The 18637-nt window shown below is 44.4% G+C and overlaps 1 protein-coding gene across 4 annotated transcripts in view; it reads right to left on the bottom strand.

Annotated features, from left to right (window-relative positions):
* The window catches only part of EPRS (glutamyl-prolyl-tRNA synthetase), a 250216-nt gene that overhangs the window by 7518 nt on the left and 224061 nt on the right, over positions 1-18637 (bottom strand). For all 4 annotated transcript variants that reach the window (XM_029593176.1, XM_029593177.1, XM_029593178.1 and 1 more), the window contains 2 exons: positions 14358-14436; positions 1493-1557 (listed from right to left, as the gene is read on the bottom strand). In XM_029593176.1, the coding sequence (XP_029449036.1) occupies positions 1493-1557; positions 14358-14436 (144 nt within the window). The remainder of the gene's footprint in view (positions 1-1492; positions 1558-14357; positions 14437-18637) is intronic.

Raw genomic sequence — 18637 nt, 5'->3', positions numbered from 1 at the left:
TGACTCCTGCCAGCACAAAACATCCTTGCCTCCCGAAATCAGGAACGTGGAGGAAAAAGCTTCTTGGGGTTCTTCTTGTCTTCAGGTAACTTGTTACCCTTCGACTCTCCCAACTGCTTCATGAGCTGCTCCAGATCCTCTCCAATCAGCAGCTTCCCCTTAAAGGGCAGGTTAGATAGCTGGGCCTTAGACCACACATCCGCCGACCAATTTCATAACCACAAGAGCTTCCTTGCAGCTACCGCCATGACCATGCTCCTGACGGAAGTCTGAATCATGTTGTTCAGGGCATCCACCACATAGGCTGCTCCTGCTTCCAAGCCAGTTGCTTGCGCCATCTCCACGGTAGTTCCCGATTTCTTGTCATGCTCCTTCTGAACCCAGCATCAGATTGCCACAAATCACTGCACACAGGCTCAGAGCTGAAACTTCAAACTGCCTTTTAAAGGAGGATATCCAGTTTCTGATCCTGAATATCCTTCAAGGCTGCTGCTCCTTCCACCAGAATGGTATTCTTCTTGGTACATCCACCTTGGGAATCTTCCACGACTCTAGGGTCTGCTCTAGCAAGGGACATAATTTGGCCATAGCTCTGGCTACCTTCAAGCCCGCTTCAGGAGATTCTCACTCCCGGATCCACTAACTTCTTCACCATCTTAGGTAACAGGAACCCCTTAGGGAGTCCCTGCAAGCCCTCCAGGACCGGGTTCACCCCCTCACTGTCCGACTCCTGAGCGACCTTAATCCCCACCTCTTCCAGAACCTGGGGGATCAGAGGGCCCAACTTCTCCCTGCGAGACAAACGGACCACCCAAGGATCATTTCCGTCCGCAGCCAGAATCTCATCTGGATCCTGCAAAGAATCCCCTACAGCACTGATAGGATCCTGACCTGGATCTGACAATGGATCCAGCAACGTACCAACAGGGTCCTTACCTAGATCCACCGGACTTCCCTGTACCTAATACGGATCATTTGTCTCAGACGTATCTTCTTCCACCATGGACCTCTTGAGTTCCAAAAGCCTCAGGAAACCTCTGGACTCCTTCGGCTTAGGCTTCTTTGCTGCCTGGGACTTCCTAGGTAAAAACCTCTTGGTCCCAGCTCCCTTCCTGGCTCTACAGGCCTTATGCATCAAAAGGACAAAATCCCGAGAGGAGGTTTCCGGATCTGCGTCCGTTCCCCGCTCTGCCACTAGCAGGGTCTTGCTCTGCAGGAAAAAACATGGGAGGGGAGTCCTGAGGCCCTGAAACATCAGCCTGGCTCACAGCATGTGTGCACAAAATGGCTGAACCCTCTGGGTCCCTGTCACCTGTCAGGGCTCAGCCTTCTTCACCAGAAGCAGTGCTGTGTACTGAGAAGGAAAGGGAGCACACATGCCATGGAGTATTGAAGGGTTAACAATAGTGCATGAGAATTTATCGTAGACACATTCAGCTGTTTTCCTGTGTGTAAATTACTTTCCTCTACAGCCAAGATTTTCACCAATTACCTGGCAGTGGCTTTCTTAATCCAGTCCTCACAGTCAATCTCACCGCAGAACGGAATCTGCACAATCTAGAATTGTAGAAACAATTCAGTGTTAGAAAAGAAAAAATCCTCAGTATTACATTTCTAAATGTGGCATCATTTCAAATGCTTTTCTGAGGCAGTTCTTAAAACTGTTTGCAGACTGGAGTACGCACATTTGGTACCACAAATTTTTTTTTTAAACATAACCATAAAAAGTGCCCATGTTCCTTTACAAAAATAAAACTGCTGATACATTATTCAGACTTTCCAAAAATATCAAATTCTTTATTGTAAGCTTTTTATTTGTTCAGACCCATTGACTCCAACCCTTACACTTTATAGAACCAGTTACAGTGGGCTATAAAAATAACGACATCCTGTTTGTGTTTCTGATCACGTTTGAGACTTTTTAATACAGTGATCCATGGTTGTTGAGAGAGATGAAAAATATATTTTAGTTAGTTATCTTTCCCTAAGTGAGATTCAGTCAAAATTTATCACACTGAATTGTGAAACAGTGATATAAAAAAAATGACATTTCCTTTTTAGCATTATGACAGATATCAAATAGTGTTTATTACAGTAACATGCTGATTGTGGTGAGTGCATGTTGTAAACAGAACGACTGCTGAGCTTGTGCTTGTAGGCTACCCATTCCAACATGATGACCATCATTAAGCCGATATGTTAAAGTTTAAAGCTACAAACTATTAATTCCACTTCAGGTTACTTAAGACTAGTGTTCCTCAAGTGGAGAAACTCCCAACCAGTCTGGTTTTCAGGATAGTTGCAATGAATATGCATGAGATAGATCAGCTTGCAACAGAGACAGTCCCTGCAAAACTCTCATGCATATTCATTGAGGCTACCCTGAAAACCTGACTGGTTAAGAGATATTTCAGGACTGGCTTGAGAAATGTTGCTTTAGACACTATCACTAAATCAGAGCTGGCTGGGTAATTCAGTGTCTCATCTCTTGCCTTGCGGTGCTACAATATGAAAGCAACACACTCTTCCTCACCATCTTAATACTGTGTGATTTAATATTCACAGCTGGAGAACGTAAAGAGTGATCTTGGGATAAGAATGTAAGAAAGAAATTCATAGCTGCTGGTAGCCTTTAAATAATCAATATCAGACGTTCAAAGAAACTTTGACATTCATTGGGAAGCCAGGGATATCAACCAAGCTGGGGGGGGGGGGGGGGGGGGGGGGGGAGGGAAAATCAGACCAGAAGGGAGCACAAAGTTTGCAAGATGTGGAGACTTCGTGTATTAAGAAAGAACCCGAAGGCTGACTGATAATGACTAGAAAGCCCTTTCAGTTTCATCCCATTTTCATGATACAATATGATAGCGTCTATATCAGTGATGGCTAACCTAAGACATGCGTGTCAGAGATGATACGCCTAGACTTTTTGCTGACACGCGCAGCGTTTTGTGGACTATCGGGAATTTTTTTTTTTTTTTTTTTTTTTTTTTTTTTATCAGCTGCGCAGAGCCTTTTTTTTTTTTTAATCGGCTGCGCTGACCCTTTAAAACTAGTTTTTTTTAATTATCCCCCCAATGCCCCCGGGCGCAGCGACAGGCAGATCGGCAAGGCCAAGAAAAAGATCGCGTTTAATTGCGCTGATGCTCCTCCTCCTTCCTGCCTGTGCGTCCCCGGAAGTAAACGTTGCTGGAGCCGCATGGGCAGGAGGGGAAGCATCAGCGCGTGCAGAAGTGGAGCAGCACTTGAGTTTACAGGCCGCCGCGAATCTCAAGTCGCAGCGGCCCGAGAAGAAGAGGAGGCCCGGTAGCAGGGCCACCGGAGAGCCCATCCTGCGGCGACCCGCAAAGAGGAGGCCCAGAGGTGAGAGAGAGGCTGAGGGTCTCTAGAGGGTGTGTGCGTGTGAGTGTATGAGACGAGTTGAGAGATTGTGTGTGAGAGTGAGGACCTGAATGTTTGCAGAGACAGCATGTGAGAGCCTCTGTGTGTGAGAGAGAGACAGCATGTGACAGTGAGAGCCTGTGCTTGAGCATGACAGCATGTGGGAGTGAGAGACTGAGTGTATGAGACACAGCACGTGACAGTGAGAGCCTGTGTGTGTGTGTGAGAGAGAAATGCATGTGAGAATGAGAACCTGTGTGTTTGAGGGAAGAAGATGGAGAGAAAAGAAACAGAAAAAAAGACAATATAAAAGGAATTGGCAAAAAAAATAAGAAAGGGAAGGTGGGAAAAAAAACCTGTGACCAACCAATTAGAAAACGAAGATCAGACAGCAAAGGTAAAAAACAAAATAAATTACTTTTTAGTGATTGGCACATGTAATCTTTGGGAATGTGCAAGAATAGCACTTTCTCTATGCAGATCTCACAATGTACGAGATCAGCATGGAGAAAGTGGAAGCCCACGGGGCCTGCACAAAGAAGGCAGCAGAATGGGCTTCAGTGTCAGTAGCAGCAACCGGCACCTCCCCAATAGCCATGTGGCAGCAGTGACAGTGGCAGCAGAGGAATGAGAGAGGTTCTGAGGTTGCTGGCAAAAGAGAGGGGGGTTTGCCTTTAGTGTGTGCATGTGAATGAATGGGACTCTGCATGGGGGTGTATGTGTGTGAATGCATAGGTGCCTGCCTGGGGGTCTGTGTGTGTGTGAGAATGAATTGGTGCCTGCCTGGAGGATGGAGCGGGAGTGGTGTGAGAATGACTGGGAGCTTGCCTGGGTGTGTCTGTTTGTGTATATGTGAGGGAGCCAGTGAGTGTGAGCACATGAGTGTGTATGAGAAAATCCAGGGGAGTAAGAGTTTGTGTGTGTGGAGAGGGAGAGAGTGTTTTAATTGAAGATTTAGCCAATGAAATTCAGCAACAAAAAAGTCACTAAGCAGGTAAGGTAAAGAATTATTTGTTTTTGCTTTATTAATAAATACAGAACATATATTAAAATTATAACTTTTTGTTATTAATATTAGAGCTACAAATATATCACAAAATTATGGATTTTTCTAGAAGTGACACACCACCCGAGTTATGCTCGGTTTTTTTATGAATTTTGATACACTGAGCGCAAAAGGTTGGCCATCACTGGTCTGTATGATCTGCAGCTTTACCCAAGGATTCCACCCGTGCTTGCCCCCTACCACCTTAAAGTGCTTTTGTCTCCCTCCATGGACAATACAGATTCTGTACTGTGTAATATTTCTGTAATGCATATGGTTAAATACTATCATCCAGGGGATACACAGACTGCAAAAATGGCTGATGCATTGGCAAGGACGCCACCAAAAATGTTATACACATTTCAAGCAGCCACCATTTTGCTAGCATGTGAATGAATTAAAAAAAAAAAAAATCAAGAAAAGAAACCTATCACCTCAGTTTATTAGCATTCTGTTATTTTTTGTTTCGCAATTTATTTTTGGTGGCCGATTGTTCATTTCTGCTTTTTTGTTAATTTCACGTTTCAGTAAAACAGGGGCTACTTGAAGCTTGTATAACATTTTCGGTGGCGTCATGACCAAGGCAGCTGATGTTACCAAGTTCTGCCTTCTAGATCATTGTGCATTCTTCACTGAGCCTTTATATTTGATAATTTTTCCTATAACAAAATCATTTATGCCCCTTTTGCAGCACTTGCACCTATGTCACGGATCTGCTGTGATTACACAGAGTTGCTTCTATAGGCGCCTGAGTTGTTTGCTTGGGGGAACTTTGAAACCTGAAACACAGCAGATTCTATGGCAATACGGAGATTATTTTTTAAGAACTATGCACCTGCACTAGTTACCAGATTTTTACTTTTACATACCTGCAGCTGAGATTCTTTTGACAGGTTCAGTGCACCTGAAGTCCCTCTAACTCATGACAAGTTTCATAAATTAATTCAGGCAAACTGGAACCTCTGGGTCTACGCTAATTACGTTAAAGTAACATCGCACACACCACACAAAATGTTGAGATCTTGGCTAGCTGTTACTGCTATATACAATTATATTAAGTATGCTGGATATAGAAAAATGACGGCAGAAAAAGACCATTCGGCCTATCTAGTCTGCCCATCCACATAATTGCTCAGGCTCCACAATCCCTACCATCCCTCCGAAATCCCCTGTATGTATCCCATGCTTTCTTGAATTTAGATACTGCCCTTGCCTCTAAGAACATAAGAAATTGCCATGCTGGGTCAGACCAAGGGTCCATCAAGCCCAGCATCCTGTTTCCAACAGTGGCCAAACCAGGCCACAAGAACCTGGCAAGTACCCAAACACCAAGAAGATCCCATGCTACTGATGCAATTAATAGCAGTGGCTATTCCCTAAGTAAAATTGATTAATAGCTATTAATGGACTTCTCCTCCAAGAACTTATCCAAACCTTATCTCTAGCATGTACCAATGATAAATTAACCCAGTATTGACTGGGTAAATGTAAGTCTTCCATTATTACCGCACTACCAATTTGGTTAGCTTCCCAAATTTCTCTTAGCATTTCACTGTCAGTTTCACCATCTTGCCCAGATGGACGGTAGTATACTCCTATCACTATAGTCTTCCCCAACACACAAGGGATTTCTACCCATAAAGATTCAATTGTACATTTAGTCTCATGCACTGGGCAGCTGTTCCATGTATCCTAAGTCTATCCCCCTTTCACCCTTATCCCATGACTTCTCATTTCAGAGACTTCTTTCCATTGAAAGAGACTTATCTCCTGAAGTATTTAAATGTTTCTATCATATCTCCCTTATCCCTCCTCTTGCTTATAAACACTATGTTTACATCTTTAGACCTATCCCCATATGCTTTACAGTGAAGATCCCTGCTCATTTTAGTAGCCACCCTCTTGGCGCAGACTCTAGAACTTTACATACTATTCCAAATGAGGTCTCACTAGGGACTTATACAGAGGCAATGTCACCTCCCTTTTTCTGCTGATCATTTCTCTCTCCATACAGCCGAGTGAGCAAGCTCCTCTGTAAAGGGCGCATGTGCATCCCTCAACCCAGAGAACCAAGTCCAATATTGCCGCTATGGAACCCAGGACCTAAAGGTAAAACCATACTAATGGAGCCTGAACTGTCCACAACCTTCTGATCTGGACTTTAAGCTTCCAAATCTGCTATTCTAAGAGATATACCCGTCTGATGGACATATCAAATGGAGCATCCACACACACCAAGTTCTGAAATGGTTGTAGATTGCTCTTGAACAGGCTGCCAAGCCAACCAAGTTCCTGCAACAACTGGATCTGTCTCCAGGAAGCCACCTGACTCTCCTCCAAGGACTTGGCACAGATTAACCATTATCCAGATATAGATGACCCGGATTCCTTCCTCTAGTAAGGCCACTATCACCACTACCATTACCTTGGAGCTGTAACCAAACAAAGGCAGAATCTGAAACTGAAAATGGCGACCCCAACATTGCAAAGTGAAGATACTGCCCATGCTCTTCTTGGATTGGAATGTGTAGAGTTGCTTTCATCAGACAATGAGCGAAGAGCGCACCTTTCTGCACCGCCATAACAGACCACAAGGTTTCCATTCTGAAGTAACCTTTAAGAAACTGCTTACCCATACATTTGGTTTTATTGTTCTCTCTTTGACATCATCCTTGTGATATTATGGATGTTTCCTGTTTAATAAACATTTAATTACAAAAAATACTGTTTACTCACTTCAGATCCAAAATAAGGTGAAAGGAATCCTCCTTTTTTGGAAACACAAAGTAAATGGAACAGCGCCCTAACCTCCTCTTGTCTTCCAGCACCAGGACTACTGCCTTCAATGCAATAAATCTTTGGAGAGTGGCTAACACTGTGGCTTTTTTTTCCCCGTAGAATGACAGGGGGAACCATAAAAGCATCTGAAACTGGATGCTTGAACTCTAGGGCGAAACTATGTGGCACAATCTTGAGGACCCATTGATCTGTTGTCAGCTGAATCCACCTGTGATAAAACAGAGAAAGATGTCTGCCTACCTCTGGTACCTGCAGGTGGGCCCCCAAGTCCTCAGTGTTGACCTGGAGCTGGCAGATCCTATAGAAATGTACTTGCTATTCTTCTTAGAGCAAAAGGACTGGTAGTGGGAAAAGGTACAAGATCTCTGTTCCAAAAACACTTGGGTTTGCCAAAATCTCCTGCAGTCCCTCACATGGCCCCAGAAGGCCAAGGGCTGGGGACCTTTGAATCCCCCCCTAAGTCATCAACATCTTTTCTAACTCCTCTCCAAACAGCAGCCGCTCCTTAAATGGCAGCTTAGTCAAATTAGACTTGGAAATATTATCTATTGGACCAATGGGGCCACCACAGAAGCTGGCAAGCTGCGGTAATGTGCTGCTCCTCTAATAGCTAAACGGACCAAATTGTAGCTAGCGTCCACCAAAAAGGTCCAGGGAAGGGGAATCATCCCTCAATTCCACTTGTGCTTCCTGCACTAAGCGTAAACTTGAATCCACTACAATACAACAGCGGGCAGATAGTTGGGGATTCATAGCTATTGCCTCAAAGGTTTGCTTCAGCATTGCCTTTATTCCCCTATCTTGTGCAACTCCTTTTTCCACTGGAATGGTGGTTCTTTTAGACACGGGACGGACCAGGGCATCGACCTTGGGAAAACAAAGCTGATCCTTTACCTGAGGGTTTATAGGATACACGCGAGCCGGAGCCAGTCCCCTCTTAAAAATTAGTCTCCGGTGAGCTCCATTCCAAATCCACCAAGTCCTCCACCACCTCATGAAGAGGAAAGAAACAGGAGGATTTCCTGAGACTGAGAATTATGGAGCCGTCTCCTGCATCCTCATCGAACTGCAACGTGCGCAGAGATTGGGATATCAAGGCAGGTAGCTTGTTCCTGTGAAAGAGACGCAGCATGGTCTTATGGGCCTCTCCTTCAGGAGGAATTTCCCCTTCCTCCAGTGCCTCAGGGGACCTCCCCAGGGGGAAATGACCTAAAGTCATCCAGGGAATCCTCTGACAGGAAGTCATTTTCCCCCTTTCCTCCGGGACCAGCTCCCAATGAGCCAGTTTCAACCCTCAGGAAGGTGCTGGAGCTGGAGTCCCTGGAAGTCTTGTTCTCCTCAAAATGCTTGCAGACCCTTAAAAAAATTCTGCTCAGGAGAGGAGACATCCCCACCCGGGACTGAGAATATGGGCAAGATTGGGTGAGAGGTAGGGTTTCCAACTTCCAACTGTGAAAATTCTGAACATTTGGATGCATGGAGTAAAGTTTTCATCTTTGTTCTTCCACACAATTTATTTAAAAAAAATAAAAATTCATTACTTGCCTTATTACTAGAAAACCGTGCACAAAGTGAGGTGCAACTAAATGATCCCAAATATAAAAATACCAATAACATTCCATTAGAACAGTTAAGAAAATTACAATTACTTAATAACTGCCACCCCCATCATTAGGAAATTTTTTTTTTTAAATCTTATATCCCACCCCTTTCCCCACCAATGCCATCCCAGGGCCTGGTGCAAGGATATTAGATTCCCTGGTTCTAGGCAAAGCTTACAACCTTGTGTGACCCCCCTCCTGCCAGCCCTCCCCCCCACACACAATAAAACAAATTATTCTGTTATTATAACAGATTTTACATGGAAAGGGCATTCAAAGTACAGTCTTCTGAGGTAAAATATCACTCACAACATGACTATTATATTTCCATGCACTGCTGTGGAGCCACAACCAGAAAGCCCTGCAAAAAAGACCTTTGGAACTCATATTATAATGAGTAAGCCCGTAACAACGGGCTACATTAATTTTTTTTTCAGTCCATTTTCGAACACAGCACCCCTTCTATGCTTTTTCTCCCTCATTCCCCCTTCCCCTCTGTCATTCACCCCCTTCCCTCTCCTCAGTCTTACTCACCCTCTGTCTCCCACTGCCTCCCTCCCCTTACTCTCACCTCCCTCCCCTCACTCAGTCACTCCCCACCCTCACTCTCATCCCTCTAATCCCCTTCTCAGCTCATCCACAACCCCTTCCCTCTCCCTCAGCCCTCCCCCACTCCCTCTTTCTCTGCTCCACAACTTCTTAGCCTTCCACTTACTCACATCTCTGTCTCTCATTCTCCCCTCTCACCTCCCCTCACCCTCACCTTCTACCTCCCTCCCCTCCCCCCTCACCTCCTACCTCCCCTCACTCTTCCTCCCTCCCTCCCTCACCACCAGGTTCACTGCTCCTCGCCGACTCCACTACTGCTCGCGGCCTCTACTGCTTCTCGCCGCCGCCATGTTTTCAAAGAGCTGACGCTCTGCTCTGACCGACTTGCTCGCCCGCACATGCGCAATAGAGCTGCTCTCTACTGCGCATTTGCGGCACATCGGTCAAGCCTCATTTATCTAGTAGATTGGGTGTGGACTTGGCCACCAGAAAGCCATAAGTAAACTGAATTACAATTACAATGTAGTACATCTCCCAAACCAAAACCACACTAACTGCTAGCACTCAAATAATAAAAACCCTACCTAAGAAACGGCAACACTGCACACACACAGATGCACAAGGGCTCTTTCACACTCACCTGCTCTCTCTCCCACAGGCTCTCACACATTCAAGCTCTCCCCACACACACACACATACACACTCACTGGCTCTCCCTCACATATACACACACCCACAAACTCACACACTCAGATTTGCTCTCCCTCATATACATAGCTCTCTCACACTCATTGATCCTCTCTCCCTCATATATACACTCACACAAGCTCTTACACTCACTGGCTCTCTCTCCCACACACACAGGCTGCTCTCCCCCCATCCTACTCAACAAGCTCTTTTAAACTCTAGGGCTCCTCTGGCTGAGCCCTCTGGAGGCCTTGTTGGGTCTCTTTCTTCTGCCATGGGTGGGAAGGAAGATCCTGAAGGCCCCACCCCTTCTCTGCTCATACATTTGGTTGATAGGGCTTGGATTCCCTGCCGGCTCTCTACATGCGGGATGCATTATCTTCTGCAGAGTTCAAGCTCCCTGCCAGTCTGCTGCTCCTGGAGTGCATTTTCTTCTATCAGCTAGATTTGGGCAGCCTGCCGCTGCTCCCAGAGCACATCTTTTTCAGCCGGCAGGGCTTAGGCTCCCTGCCAGCCCACTGCTCCTGGCTGGAATGTGTCTCCAGCTGGCAGGGCTTGGGCTCCCTTCCAGTCTACTGCTGCTGAGGTGGTACTTCGTCTCTATCCGGGCTACGTATACCACTACTACTGCCAAGGTCGGCGTGGCGGCTCTTCTGTCACTCTAGCAGCGCAGGTCAAACATCAGCTGTTTGAACCGTGCGGGCTATGGAGGTCCGGGGCTGGAAAGGACTACACCACGAGCCTGTCACCAACAGGTCTGTGCGACTTTTTTTTTTTTTTTTTTTTTTTAACACAAGTAAAATAATCAAGCCCTTTCAAATATACAAGCAGTCTCCCTGTTATGACAACCGCGAGCCCCCTTCAGAGGTATACACATCTCTGGAACACAGGCAGGGGGGAGAGTGACCGGCCCACTGGTGAATACTCCCCCTGGCCACCGAGGAAAAAAACGCTCCGGGAACCTGGCGTTAGGGCACTGCCCTGCCTAGCCTGCCCCCGCACAGCCAGCGCCAGAAAATAAACCTTAACCCTTACTATTAATACCAAATTAATTTTAGACAATTCTGTTTTGTTTTTTTTTTTTAAATAAGAGAAATTGGTCTAGTCAAAGGTGCTGGTACTGTCAAACCTGTACAATCAAGATTAGTCTGGAAAGGATCAGGACCACAGGTTATGCTTCTCAATCTGCTAGAGTCAGAGAAATACTGAGGGATCGTAGGTGGTACACCGGTATATCTAGGGGGTGCTTTTCAGCTTTTCTCTGACTCCATCTGCTGGAGGGGAGGCATAACCCAGGAGTCTGGACTGATCCTGGTATGTACAGGGAACTGATGTTTGACCTGCACCACTAGAGCAACAGATGAGGCGCCGTGCCAATCTTTGTGGTAGGGATGGTGTTCACTTAGTCGAAGTAACCAGCACTGGACAGAAGGTTTTCAGGCTGGGTGGACTGCAGCTGGATTGGACAGCTATAATCCAGACATGTCCTCGAATGTTCGTATTGTCCGGAGAAAATCCGTACAGTTGGCAATCCTAGCGAGAGGAGTTACCTTCTGATCCCTGCCAATGTTCAGGTGACAGAGGAGGAGGAGGAGGAGGTCGGCCATCCTCCTAACCAACCAGAGCCCCTCTCTAAAATGGCCGCTGGAGTTCCTACCTGGGGGGCAGCGAATGACAGATGCTGCTGACCGAGAGCCCCCAGCCTTCACAAATGCGCTGTCAGGCATTCCCCCCCAGGCTGTGGAGCACTCCCCTGCATGGCCAGTGATCATTTCCTGCCTGCGCTAATCAAAGGCTGCAGGTAGAACAGAGCAGCGTCTTTCTCTGGCACTGAGCCGTAGGCCCATCTTAAATGCACCATGCGGCTGAGAAACAGTGCAACTAACTGCAAAATGTTCCCAGACGCGCTTACAAAATTCTACAACTCCCCGGAGGCTTGCCCTGCTGAAATCGCTTACCCAGAGCTCCTCTGTCATTCTGAAACACCTGTTGCCTATCCTCGATTAATTAGAAAAGAATCATTGTTCCCACCCAAACAAATAGCAAAGAATTAAATACAGTCCTCAATTCACCACTATGCTCTCCATTTCAGAGATAACCAAGGGGGAACAAGGAGAGGAGAGTGAAGGAAGAAAGCAACGGATAAGAAATGGGCAAAAATCTGGAAAAAATACAAAAGCAGCACAGGAAATAAATAAATAAATCCGATTTTACCCTTCTGAAAGCCCTTCTCTTATCAGCATCTGTTCAACAGAGGAAGAAGAACCTGACTGTCGCCTCTGGTTACTACCCCCCAATTGCTAAAAACAGTAGCAGGGACTTGCTCAACTGAGGGAGTGACAGCTCAGTTGTCACCTCAGGAGCCCAATCTTTAACTAGATGCAGTTAGGCTGAAGCCTTAGAAACACAGAAAAGCAGCTTCACCATCTGCTGGAGACAGAGAATACTGGCAGGCTGGTGGCAGGACGGATACATATAAAGAGTGACATCAGTGATCCTGTTGATCTCTGTCTCCATCTGCTGGTAGGTGTGCATAACCCATGGGTAATAGACTGGACATAGAGGAACGTAGCTCTTACAAGGCAGCCCTCTTGTGTTACAAGAAGAGGGAAAGGAGATCACAGGGATCATTTAATTCTCTGATATCCACCTCCAACAGTTTTTGAAATGCTATTCAGTGCCCTAATGGCAGATAAGTTTACCATGCAGGTACTGAGAATGAGATGGACTGCAAAGTATTTTACTAGGTACAAGAGTGAATTTTCAAAGGCATTATATGCATGTAAATGTAACACTTTCATAGCAAATTTCAAAAGCCGTTTACCCGATTAAGTGCAGTAAATCCTATGGACAATTCAAAAGCTCACTTGCACAGGTAAGGTGCATTTATACATGTAAACCCATTTTTAAGCATGTAAATGCATTTGAAAATTAGACTCAGTTTTTAAAAGTGTGTGAGAAAGAAGAGTTGGAGTACTCAAGTCCTGCACCTTTCTTACAGTTATGCACTTCAAAGGGATCCTTAACTTTAAAACTTTTTGTTATGAATTAAACAATTGTACTGCTCCAGTGAAGATAAATAGCAAATATAAACAGTCCTTTAAGCAAAAAGTCACTTTTAAGGGAAGTCCCTCAAAAAAACATTCACATATCCATCAGAAGAGAACCTACAAGCTACAGGATTTCCATACTCCTAGAACTAGATGTTTAAGTATCTGAAATAACCTGACACCAGAGACTCCAAGAAGTCTGACCGCAAGAAGCCTGCAGCGTTCTACCTTCTTCGGATCCTGCTTTAAGCAGTCTGTTCCCTGCTGCCATAACCATATCACATGCCACTGCTAGAGAAAGGCATCCATATTCCATGCCTTTCCATTTTCTCTTCTTCTCTAACTGCCAGCCATCAATAGCTCATCCACACCCTCTGCTAACTGACCCTCCCCTTCGCTAGAGATATGCATCCCTGCACATGGTTAATGTCAGACTCCCATGTTCATCTTCCAGCAAAACAGTCTGGTTAATTTCAAAGACATCTGAAAATCAGACCCTTCCCAAATTAATAAAACTTACTCCTTGACGTTTTTAAAAGTTCCTGCTATTTTATTTAAAAACTCTCAAAACACTTAATCCCCCGCCTTCACAGTCACCTTGATGACATGCACCTAAGACGTGCTGAACTTGTGCTGATGCATACATAACACTCTTTGCACCCTCTTTCACCTCCATCCCAAGATCCACTATGTTGACAGTGTTAGCTTATCTTCAGTTTGAAGCCTGAGACTTTCTGTACTGGAACCTGCTGCGGTCACTCCCTGCTAAATGCATGGGTTTTATTCACCGGTGCAGTACTTAGGGTTTGATACTCGCGGCACTCAGGTGCCTGTGGCAGATACATTTTGCAATAAACAAAATAAAAACAGAATTAAAAAAAAAAAAAAGTGTTACATATGCACCCGTGGAACATTTGCTCAGGCAGTGGCAGCAAAAAGCAGCTGCAGAAAGGCAGGAGACATCGCATGGAGAGAAGAAAATGCAAGGCAAGGCGAAAATTCTTCATTTACCAGTAGTGTGCATCACCAGCAAACCCCAATGATCAGGTATTTGGAGATGGAAAACAAGACAAAGACAAACAAGGACCAGCAACATAGATCCAAATCTGAAGCTGCTCATTACAACTTGACAGTCTCAGCAACGCAGGGAATGTGTGCGAAAAAAGCAGATTTCAAAGAGCACCACACACTCATGAAAATTCTGTACCGCAAGCAAAAAAAAAAAACCATGGCTCGTCTGCTTACCTTTCCCAAATCGAGTTCCTTTTGAAACTCCTCCATTGTGTCAGCTGCGACCATGTGGCTCTTCAGGTCTTCTGAGGCTCTAATGAGAGAAAGATAAAGTTAACTGGTAATTCTGTTAAGTTACCTGAGTTCTTCTACCGTAAATGTTAAGATTTTGTTTTCAGGTACGTACTGAGAATGCGCATGTGAACAAGGTTGGTAATGTAGCTTTCCTGAGAAATAACAGCTGTAAAGAAACCCTCAAACCAGGGAGGATGGCCCCCACCAGGGACCTAGCAACCTCCTAGAAGGAAGCTCCTGGTGATTTTTTTTTTTTTTTAACTCCAGACTGTAGGCTTTACACCTCTACCATCCCCTGGAGACAGAAATACTGAGTGACTGCAGGTGGCATACTAGGTTTAATAGCAGTGTGCCACCTGCAGTCCCTCTCCCCATCTGCTGGCAGGGAAGCAAAACCCAGGAGTCTGGACTGATCTGGGGTTTGAACAGGACACAGCTTTCCTGAGAAATTACAGATGTAAAGAAACCCTGAATCTTAACAAGAAATGTTCAGCAAATTCACAAACTGGCCCATTTAAGTAACATCTGTCAATCTACATAAGAACATAAGAGGGTGCGCTAAACAAATCAATAAAATAAGTGCTGATTCAGACAACTGATCCCTTGAGCCCTGTATCCTGTCTCCAACACTGGCCGATCAGGTCACTTTGAAGCACCTGGCAGATCCCGAGGGGGAGACCTATTTCCCTGTTGCTCATACCCAGAAGAGATAGAGAACCACAAAGTTTACCCAGCTAATAATTTACATTTATTATTTGGATTTATTAATTGCATTACCCACCTTTTTGAATATAAAGTTCACCAAAAGCAGTTTTTAACCTTAATAGATAATAGACCTGACATTTAGCAACTAATCTAAACACTTCTAAAACCCAATATTACTTGCCTTTCCCACAACCTGAAACTTATACAGAGGCCAAATTGAGTACTACAATTCCTTATGCAATGGCTTCTCGTACTATAGCTCAAAGCAACTCCAGCTCCTACAAAGTACTGTCATGATAATTTTGGTACGTGCAAAAGCAACTGATCATATCAAGCTTATTCTACCATCATCTTCTCTGGCTCCCAGTACAAGGCAAGATAAAAATTTAAAACTCTCTGCTTTGACTTCAAATGCTTGAAATAAACAGGCCCCTTAAGACTTCTCTCCCCTTACATGCCTTCAAAAGGAGCTCAGGTCTGCCGACATGGCTCGTTTCCTCTCCTCCACTGACGGCTGCCAAATTGTCCTACACGAGACTCCACGCTTTTGGCTGTTAATGCACCAAATATTTGGAAGTACCCCATACTTTGTGCCTGAAGCCAGGCTGCCCTAAACTCAGGAAAAAATGCTAAGGCACGGCTTTCAGCCAGGGCTTCCCCTAAGATCCACATCTTCAATCCAACTTCCTGAAACCTCTACGAAGGACTGTGTTATACACAACAGGGGCACAAATGGGATTTCCTATACTGGATCCCAGTGCTTAATTGTAAATTCTGATTTGACTGTAAGCTATTGTACTGCCTGTTCATTTAAATTGATTGTAACCCGCCTTGAAACCAACTTTGAGAAAAGGCAGAAAAATCAAATGTCCATAAATAAATATTTATCCTTAACCAGAAAGGATGCTGCTTCCTTGGGTTGGTTTGTTCCTGGGACAAAATGACTGCCTGCAAGATCCCTGTAGAATCCACTGAAATACTTGTGTAATGTAATTAAACCTTCTTTCAAATGTCTTTGATAAACAAGATATTTGTAGGAAGATTTAATTACTAAGAACATTTAATTTTTCCTGAAAGATGATACGCACCCTTATAAAACTGTTAGTGTGGCAAATTTCAGAAAATTTAGTTGAGCAAATGTTACACCCAGATTGAGAATACATAGAAACAGTACCTGTTTAGGGGTTAAAAAGCACCAACTGGGTACAAGATGTCTAACAAAATAGGAAATGTCCCCCATGGTCATGTTCCTTTCTATTAACACTCAAACCGGTACAGTTTTAAGAAACCTGTTAAATTCTTTTAATATAAACATTCTAATTTGAATATTTTAACATAAATGTTGATTTCAAGGAAGACTCTGCATGATATCAAATTGATGTCAATTGAATGAGTTTACTCGATTGTGACTGATGAATTTAATGTTCGGCAAGTTTAAATGGTTTCATTCTGTGTAGACTTCCTTTTGGTGAGCAGCTGACATAAGACACCCCTGAGGCAGACAGATTCAAAACAAGGGCACCGTGTTAGATATTGATGACCTTGAGATGTTGCAGGTGTGAAGATATGGTTTATATTTACACACACTGTCAAGAGCCAAGTACATTTTATTGCATATAAAGAAATTTAAAATATGGAAATTGGGAGGCCAATGATTAGAATGACATTGACTGCAAATTTAAAAACACAATGAGTATAGCAGTCATTTTTGATTTATGAATGTCTCCATATTTCAGCTTACATTCTATTGTGTATGTTGATGAATTTTGCTGTATGGTCTTTGTTTAAACTAGTTGGCATTAATACAGAAGGAATATCTAGGTAGGCTCTCTCTTATATAATAAAAATTAATATAACAGGATTTGATGGCAAAGACAAAATTCCTATTCTATTTCATTCTCACCCCACTCTGTAGCAATTCTGCAGTGCTTAGTAAGGTAAAATTACTTACCACCTAATAATTTCCTTTCCTCTAGGACAGGCAGACCAGTCCACACAACTGGGTTTACCCACACAAACTAGCAGATGGAGAGGAGTTCAACAGGCTTACTGATATCACTCCCATATTCCCATGTACTGACATCAGTTAGCCAGTAGTCCTAGAAAAGCTAACTGGACAACTGAGCAAACTTCAATTATGTAAAATAAAACACTATTTCCCTCCCCTTCAGAATAATCTTTTTTTCTTCAAATTCCAGTAGAACAAGAAGGGAATGGAAGGCCCAAACATACCAGGTCCTTAATCACCATTGGCCTCCATCCCGCATCTGAAAACGATTCTGCGAAAGGGTTCCAATAACACTGCATATGCAGCCCATGGCAGGTGTGTGGCCTGGCCTGCCTGTACAAGAGGAAAGGAAATTATCAGGTAAGACGTAATTTCACCTTCCTCTTCTTCCAGGCAGGCCAGTCCACCCAACTGGGATGCACCAAAGCTACTTCCTTCTAGAGTGGGCGGCTGCCTGAGCTCCTTTCAACACTGCTCTCACAAAAGACAGATTCTCCCAAACACTAACATCCAGATAATGTCTGGAAAAGGTATGCAAGGAAGACCATGTCACTGCCCTACAGATCTCAGATGGAGATGCCAGTTGTAACTCCACCCAAGATGCAGCCTGCACTTTCGTAGAATGAGCTCTAATCTATTTAAGCAACGTTATATCCGCGTCCACATAGACAGCCATTAACTATCCCTTAATCGAATGTGCCATGAGAAGCTGCTTCCCCCTTCTTCACACCCCCGTGAAGGACAAAACGATACAGCCTCCAAAACTCCTTAGTCACAAGGAAGAATATCTGATAAAACTGAGGGAGACGAAGTAATCAAGAAAGCGAAAAGACAAGCGGAAGAAAGGATTGCCAAAGAGGTAACGCGAGGTGTCAAAACATTTTTCAGATACATCAGTGAAAGGAGAAAAGTCCAAAGTGGTATAGTGAAATTGAAAGGAGAAAAGGATCAATGGGTGGAGACAGATGAAGAAATGGCAGAAATATTAAACGAATACTTCAGTTCGGTGTTCACTAAAGAAGACCCTGGAGAAGGACCGTCGTTAGTTAACAAGAAACCGGAGGGGAGTGGAATGGATGAAACTCCGTTTATAGAAGAGAATGTATGGGAAGAGCTAGGAAAACTGAAAGTGGACAAAGCCATGGGGCCTGATGAGGTTCATCCCAAGATACTGAGGGAGCCCAGAGATGTGCTGGCGGCTCTGCTGCGTGATCTGTTCAATAGATCCCTGCAAACAGGAGTGGTGCCGAGTGACTGGAGAAGAGCAGTGGTGGTCCCTCTTCACAAGAGTGGGAGTAGAGAGGAGGCTGGTAACTACAGGCCGGTTAGCTTCACCTCAGTGGTGGGTAAAGTACTGGAGTCACTGCTGAAGGAAAGAATAGTGAATTATCTACAAGCAACAGAATTGCTGGACCAGAGGCAGCATGGTTTCACCAAGGGAAGGTCCTGTCAAACGAGTCTGATAGACTTTTTTGATTGGGTGACTAAGGAATTGGATAGAGGAAAA

Source organism: Rhinatrema bivittatum, chromosome 3, assembly GCF_901001135.1.
Source record: "Rhinatrema bivittatum chromosome 3, aRhiBiv1.1, whole genome shotgun sequence".
In the NCBI taxonomy this organism is placed as follows: Eukaryota; Metazoa; Chordata; class Amphibia; order Gymnophiona; family Rhinatrematidae; genus Rhinatrema; species Rhinatrema bivittatum.
The sequence above is the reverse complement of the archived record's forward strand: the minus strand, read 5'-3'. Positions and strand labels throughout refer to the sequence as shown.